At 45.2% G+C, this 7,990-nt stretch overlaps 1 protein-coding gene across 1 annotated transcript; it reads right to left on the bottom strand.

Annotated features, from left to right (window-relative positions):
- Nucleotides 1–6,557: 6,557 nt before the first annotated feature.
- LOC112637477 (vegetative cell wall protein gp1-like) lies at nucleotides 6,558–7,664 on the bottom strand. The gene has a single exon (XM_025407283.1). The coding sequence runs from the start codon at nucleotides 7,662–7,664 to the stop codon at nucleotides 6,558–6,560; it is 1,107 nt and encodes a 368-aa protein (XP_025263068.1).
- Nucleotides 7,665–7,990: the final 326 nt, after the last annotated feature.

The following is a 7,990-nucleotide window of genomic DNA, read 5'->3' as shown; positions in this document are numbered from 1 at the left end:
CACTTGTTGCTGCCTACTTTTATCAGGCATTTTTATTATATGTGCTATTATATTATTGAATTTTGCATTATGGAATGATTGTTATTTGATTTTTTTTGTGCATTGATTACTGCCATTATTATTTTTTTGCAAATCTTTGTGTTAATCCTATTTCTTTCAGGAAATATTGCGCTATACCATTAAGCTTATTAATATTTTAATTGCCTCTAAAGAAATTGTTCGTGGAATTTCGGTGTGATTTAAGGCGGTTGGCTTGAAAGAATATTTTGATTGCTTAGAATTTCGGTTAGAGATTCAGAGTTTGTTTCGTGTACCGTTATTGTTTATATTTTCTTCGTGTTTCGACCGTGCGGCTTGTTGGATATTTTTGAATTTGAGTAATCTGCGGTAGGTAGCTTCTCTCTGAGATCGATTCGTCCTGCCGTGAAATAAATATTTGTACCCCTGGGAAGTCCCTGCGCTCGAGTAAGACCAAACATTTTTTTTTTATATTCGGGTTCGCTGCCGTTAAGTAACGGCTTAATTTGAGTTTGAGATTTCATATTCGGAGTTTTCGATGAGTTTAGAAAACCCGAGCGATACCGAGTGGGTTCAAGAGCTGTCGATGGATCAGCTGAAGGGGGAATTAGAGAAACGCGGGCAGAGAACGGACGGATCCACCTCCGCATTAATGGATAGATTAGTTAAATACAAGGATGCCTTGCAACCGGGGTGGGCTACGCCGCGAGCACCCGCCGAATTTGATCTCGCGGCCGATCAACGACCGGAGGGCGGGGCGGACGAGATGACCCGCGACCGATTGCAACCGCGACCCCCGCGAATAGAGCTACTCCCTCGTACCGAGAATCGACCACCCGGTAGGTCCACGTCTTCCGCGATGGACGTCTACCATATGATGAGGCATTGGAATTTACAGTTTTCCGGCGCCAGAGGTAACGACGCGGAAACGTTCTTAACGAGAATAGAGGAGGGATGCGCTCTGATCACTGTTAGCGATGAGGAAGTTTTTAAATGCATTCTTTTTTTTTTATCGGGCATCGCGCTTTATTAGTATCGTAGCGAGTGTGATCGATGGAGAACTTGGCGAGATTTTGAGACCGCGTCGCGCGCGAGATTCGGTAATCCGGATTTTCAATTCGCGTTACGAGACAAGATCATGAGACGCACACAGGGCGAACATGAGCCCATTGCTGATTTTATCACGTGTATTCGAGCTCTTTTCGATCGCTTGAGTCCGTCGTAGAGCTTAGACGAGCAATTAAATTACGCTCATCGTAATATGTTGCCGCGTTTACAGATTTCAGTGCGTCGTACCATTTATAATTTCGCTTCTTTGGAAGACGCAGCCACGCGGGTAGAACGGAGTTACGAGGCAATAGCTCAATATCGTACCCCTCCTGCTCCGGAACAATCTATTTTCTCGGATTTAGCGTATCGATCGCCGAAAAAGTCCTCGAAGGGTCCTACCGCAATAGCTGCCGCCGGAATAGCCGGCGTGCAATCCGCGAAGAAGAAAAGGGGGGAAAAACGGAATAAAAGCGGGACCCCCGGTGCTCAAACGGTCTCGGTGACGGCCGCTACACCCTCCGCTCCCGCGACTTCGAACAATTCAACCGCGACCTCGTCCGCGCGAAATGTAAAGTACTGGAATTGCGAGAAAACCGGCCATATTGTGTGCGAATATTCTGAGTCTCGTCGTCAATATTGTTATCGATGCAGTAAAGCGAACGTCATCGTAAAAACGTGCCCTTCGTGTTCGGGAAACGAGACCGAGAGTCGTTAGGACGGGCCGTCGTGACTCTGAAGGCTGAAGGAGAGGCCCGCGATTCAAATTCTGTTCGCGAGATGATCTTGTCGTATAATATGGTCGATCCCGGAAATACGTTAAATCTACCGTCACTATACTATTGCACGATCGAAATAGAGGGAGAAACCCTTAAGAGCGCTTGTAGATTCAGGCTCCACGCGCACAATTCTCGGCGAAGAAGGCATAAAAACCGTTCGAAAATTAAATTGGCCTATCCGAAAGAGCATAACGAGAATTCGCACCGCCGACAGACGAATAGCGAGAGCGAGTGAGGAAGTGGATATCGCGTTCTCTTTGAAAGGTCGTGCACATAGGATCTCGGCTTGTTTGCTGTCGAGTTTGACTGTTTCGTGTATAATCGATATGGATTTTTTTTTTTTACGTGAGTTTGGTGTGGTTAGGGTTAGGGTGTTTGCGCCAATAGGTGCAACCACAAGTGGCTATTTTATGGTCCGTATCGATGCGTCGCGACGAGAGGAACATCTTTGGTCCTTATGACCATATGTCGGAAACGCTTAGTTTTCGAGTTATTAGACCTCAAAAATTGGTTTTTTTTACCATATCGGCTCCTATAACTTTTAAACTATCGGAGATGGGAGGTCGGACCATAGGACCTTTTTTGTAGGGCGTCTCGAGTCCTTTCAGAATCACTATGGTGTTTTTCCAAAATATGAATTTTTTGATATATTTTTTTTTTTAATTTTCGTTTTATCTCGGTGGGGGTTGGTCCTAGAGACTCGGGATCAACGCCATTCGAAGCAACTCGACCCTTTCCCACACTTTCTTTTATACGACATTCCAGGACTTCGCGTTTTCGAGTTACAGCCGTTTGAAAAAAATTTTCGAGTTATGCATACAGGTCGACGCGAACACATTAGTAGAGTACATCCGTGAAGGTCCGGTCAAGATCCGACGGTTTTTAGATATTTCTCAAAAGAAAAAATTTTTCAAAGTCCCAGAAGGGTGTACGGGGTCGCGAAAATTCGTCAAAATTCGTATATACCAATCGATAGAGAATGGCGCGAAACGTGTTTTGGACACATAAATATTTGGTCGAATTTTGGAAATTTCAAAAATTTAATTTTTTTTTTTTAATTTAATTATTTGGATGCGTCTCGACGAGAAGATCAACTTTCGTCCTTAGGACCATATGTCGGAAACGCTTACTTTCCGAGGAAAAAATTCCAAAATAATTCATTTTTAATTACATGGGTGTTTATAACTTTTAAACTGTCCCTGACAGCTGAGCCCCTCCCCCCGCCTATAACATTGCTACTCTCTATTACAAATGTAAAATATAAGTTGCATTCACAACTACAGGGATTCTGCGCTTCTCCCCGCTTATCACATTGCTACTTGCTATTACAAATGTAAAATATAAGTTGCATACACAACTACAATATTTGTCCACATAGAGTAGGAGTTTCGTTCTACGTCGAGCGACTCAACGTGATGGGGTTCGGGGGGGCGAAGCCCCCCCGATGGGAGAAAAATGACGGGGGGGTCCGGGGGGCGAAGCCCCCCGGGTGGGTAAAGGCGCAGGCAGGGAGGGGGGTGCAGGGGGAGGGGCGGAGCCCCTCCCCCCGCCTATAACATTGCTACTCGCTATTACAAATGTAAAATATAAGTTGCATACACAACTACAATATTTATCCACATAGAGTAGAGAAGACCCGCTCGTCTCTTCGATATGCAAAATGTGTAGTTGGCAAATTTGAAAGTGTCATAATTATAAAAATATATAATAATATAAAATAATTGCAGATTCAGCGACTTCGCCCCGATATTTTTCTCGTCTACGTCTCTTCAGGGGGGTAAAGAGGGTTTCATAGAATTCTCATAAATGAGAATCTATATCTTGATAAATGCACCAAGTAAAATATATGCATATGCCTTATTTTCGTATAAATTTATCGCGTACAATTAATAAGAATTTTTAGGCATTACCATACGCTGTGGCTCGGAGACGTCAGTTTTCTTATCGTGTTGTTTAATATAAGATTAAACTATTTATGAAACGTTTATAAAAATAATAAATTATAATCATTGCTCCATTAAATTATAAATATAAGGAGCACGTATGATATTTCATTTACTTGCCATTATTATGTAAATACAATTAAATTATATAAAAATAATGAGTAATTACTCCGAGCTAACAACTAAAAATTAAAATATAAATGATTACAGTAATTTTAGAAAAATATTTATGAAAAACCGGAGTACCTATGACATTGCTAGTGGCTATTATTAAGGTAAAATATAAGTTGCATATACACAACAACCTGATATTTATGCACATAGAGTATGCAATATGCGTACTTGGCAAATTTTAAAGAGCCATATTTATAAAAATAATATAAAAATATATAGTATATAAATAAATAATATAAAATATATAAAAAATATATAATAAATAAATATATAATAATAAAAAATATAATATATATAAAATATATATAAAAATATAATATATAATGTATAATAAAATTATATATAAGTATATAATATATAAATAAATAATATAAAATATAGATATATAAAATAGATATATAAAAAATAGATGAAAAATATATAATCAATAAATTTAATAAATAAGTTGTCGTAATAAAAAATAAATTGTCACAATCGGAGGCATTGGAGAACTTGGTTATTTTTGCAATCGTGCCAAGCGACGCGGTTCATTATAGACAGGATCTTCCGACTCGTCACTATCGCTCGTTATATTATATCTTCTCTTTCTTCTCTTTTTTTGTTTCGTCTCTCGCGTCTGTCTTTTTTTACGAGCCCTTTTCTGCCCGGATGTTGTCGGCGGGGCAATCGCTCTTATACGATCCGCCAAAGGCATATCGTCCAGGATCGATGTTGTTCCGATTCGTCTAGGTTGGCCTCCAGTTTGGCGAGTTTGGCGTCTGTCCAGCTCGCGACGCAAATACTGGACATTCAAATACCGCCCGTCTGGCAATTGTCTGTAAGTATTTGTTCTCACAACGCTCCATGTGTTTGACGATTTCGTGTGTTCCGTGGTCCACATGTTGGTAGGTACAACATGGAACGTTTCTTGCACCATTTCGCGAAGCAGTGGTACCATTTCGTCGATATGCCTACGGTTGAAGGTGCTCATCACGACCTGTGCGAGAGGTACTACAGGATGCGTAAAAAGATTGCGCGTCAATCTATCGGCTTCCACCGCATTCGCAACAGTTAGCCTTCCGATGCGGTCGCGTGTTCTCCATTCGTCGACCGCTCGTTGGAATACCGCCAAGTCGAAAGGTCTTCTATTTCTTCGGAATTCTTACACGGCAAAGATGATGCTGTCGTTGTCGTCTTAAAAAAAGAAGCGATAGGCCCATGAAGCTATACAAATGACGAGAAACTCGCAGGCGTCGTCGGTACGTACCACTCGAGTAACATTATATACATGACGGATCGCAGTCATGTATCTAGCTGGGACGACATGCGAATACAAAGGAACATGGTTCTCGCATTCGTCTCCGTTGGTCGTAGCTGGATGTAAAAGCATCGTACCGTCTTCTATGGATCGCGCTTCCGTCGCGTTAACGAAAGTAACGCGCAACAGGTGATACGAATAGGAATGATTAATTCCGTGGGCGAAATAATTGAGGCGAAGTTCAGCGCGCATAGCTCTTATGACATCTTCGTGCGACGAGTAATTGTCGTGAAGGAAGATGTCGCGCTGAATGTCTTCGACAATGTTAAAATCTTGGAGTAACATGTCGAAGACGTAACACTGCCAATTAGCGAATCTGAACAACAGATTGTTGTCCAGTAATATTCTCGTCGTTCTGTTGACGAACAAGTCGGAGAAGATTCGTAAATCTCTCATCCTGTTTATGATATTGTGCCGTCGAGGGTCCAGAGTCACGACTTCCTCGATGCGCAATTCATAATTGTCCTGCACGTAGTGCACGATATAGGCCAAGAGATTGTACAAGCGTTGCCTAATATTTTTTCTCGCTTCTACGAGTCTGTCCATTTGGGAAAATCCCCGACATATTAAATACGCGGCTATGTCGCCGGAGCTGGAGGGTCGTGCGAATTTGGCAGCCGAGTTGTAAACTTGCACGAATGTCACCGCGTGTTCGTCCCATGCTGGCGACAGATTGGCGACAAAGTGGCCGTAGTCCGCCAGAAATCCTATGCGGTAACGCGTAAATTTCCTGTTACCGCTCATGTGTATCGCGCTTTGAAAAATATCCGACAAAGAGCCGTCCGGTGAGTGTTCGGTGAGTCGGACGAGGACCGGATTTTCCGTCGGGCGTACCATGTCCGCCACGTGTATCTGTAATATATCCAAGTGTAAATGCCACACTTTTATAGTGTTGTACAGATACATTCGAGCCAACGATTTCTTCAATTTAAATCCATGCTCGCACGTGTAAAACCGCACGGCATGGATGTCGCACTTTTCGCACAAGTCGATAGTGCCGAGTATTTTCGTGACTCGTACGGCAAAATCCTCATAATCCTGCGCGAATACATGAAAACGCTGATTCACGGCGCATTGGATGAACTTGGCGCCATGGCGAGCCGTTTCACTGTTGAGCGACATGTCGCTCGCGGCCGGGACGATAACATTGTCGATGAAACTTCGACAAATGCGGTGCAATGCCGTTTCCTTTCCGCGAGGATGCGCCACGTCTCTCAACTCCGCCGGATTTCCTCTCGTTTGGAAGAGGACGTAGTACGGCTTGTTATCTATGGTACCGAGTTGGAACTCGTACCAACACTACGTCGGATCTATTCTGTCGACGACGGTACTAAACGCTGGTTTTTGCAGACCGCCGAAATCTTGCCGATGATTCAGATATGCAGTTAATTTTGCATTCGAGCAGCGTACTACGTCACGCGGACAGACTTCAAACTTTGTCATCACCTTGCAGACAAACGGTTCCATAGTCACACGAGTACGCACAAGATGCATCGTGCACACGAGTACGGAATCGATGTCGCTTGTGAACATATCCGTCTCTTGGTCGCGCGGGACGGCGAACACCGTCGGATCGAGCAGATCCAACGGGTGCACGGGTGGTGGTGGTGCAGGCGATGGTGGCGCCGGTGACGGTGGCGCCGGTGACGGTGGTGCCGGTGACGGTGATCGCGGCAGTCTCTCGCGACGTACTCTGCACCTTGGCCTTGTGCCAAGTACCGGCGACGGAGGTGGTGACGGTGATCGCGGCAGTCTCTCGCGACGTACTCTGCACCTTGGCCTTGTGCCAAGTACCGGCGACGGAGGTGGTGACGGTGGCAGCAGCAGCGTCGGTGGTGGTGGCTGCATTTTTAGTAATTTGACAGAGCAGGGTTTTATTGCGATCTGCTCTGTCTCCTCGATCGAGCTCTCCGAGGAAGAGAGTGGTCTTCTGGGGCCGCGATATCGGGACGGCCAAGGCGAGGAGGAGGCGTCCGAGAACGAGGACGACGACGACGATGATGGTGATGATGGTGATGGTGGTCGTGGCAGCGTCAATAATCTCGTCAATCTGACAGAGCAGGGTTTTATCACCATCTGCTCTGTCTCCTGGGCCGACGTTGATGCAGCTTCGTCGGACGCTCCAGGAATAATACGGACGAGTCTATCGTCGTCGCTGCTCTCCTCTGCCGCTTGTACCACTGTAACAGTGGGCCACAGTGATGGTGGTGGTGGCGGCAGCGGCGGCGGTACTAATTCGTCGCTGCTCTCCTCTGCCGCTTGCAGCACTGTAACAGTGGGCCACAGTGGTGGTGGTGGCGGCGGCGGCGGCGGCGGTACTACGTCGAGGGTTGTCGCACCCTCGGAGTGGGACCTGGGTTCCGAAGCCTGGTCCGGTAAATTGTGTATAAAATATTTAAAATCCATCTTGATCTCACGAGCAGTGCGGAAAAAGAGGTCCATCCGGGTAGAGCCGCTTTACCCGAGTAGGGCATTAATACAGGTGGGGTTGCCAGTTCCCCACAGGTTGCCCGCTAACGACTCGTTCATCCACGAGCCATTGGTATCCCATCGCCGCGCAGCGCTGCTTGAGATAGGGGTAATTTTTTATAGAAGTTTTCTTCTTCGCGACCCGGGCGTTTAAGCCGAGGCCCCCGGTCCATCAGAGACATGACCTAGTGGATTACGGTGTGATCTCACCGGCGCATCAAACCGGTCTATAACACACGCACATTCACACACACACACACACA

This window comes from Camponotus floridanus, unplaced genomic scaffold (genome assembly GCF_003227725.1).
Source record: "Camponotus floridanus strain SB8 unplaced genomic scaffold, Cflo_v7.5 scaffold17, whole genome shotgun sequence".
Classification (NCBI taxonomy): Eukaryota; Metazoa; Arthropoda; class Insecta; order Hymenoptera; family Formicidae; genus Camponotus; species Camponotus floridanus.
The sequence above is the reverse complement of the archived record's forward strand: the minus strand, read 5'-3'. Positions and strand labels throughout refer to the sequence as shown.

Excerpts from the sequence above, each read along its gene's own strand:
- LOC112637477 (XM_025407283.1), bottom strand. The coding sequence starts at position 7,664 with ATGGATTTTAAATATTTTATACACAATTTACCGGACCAGGCTTCGGAA.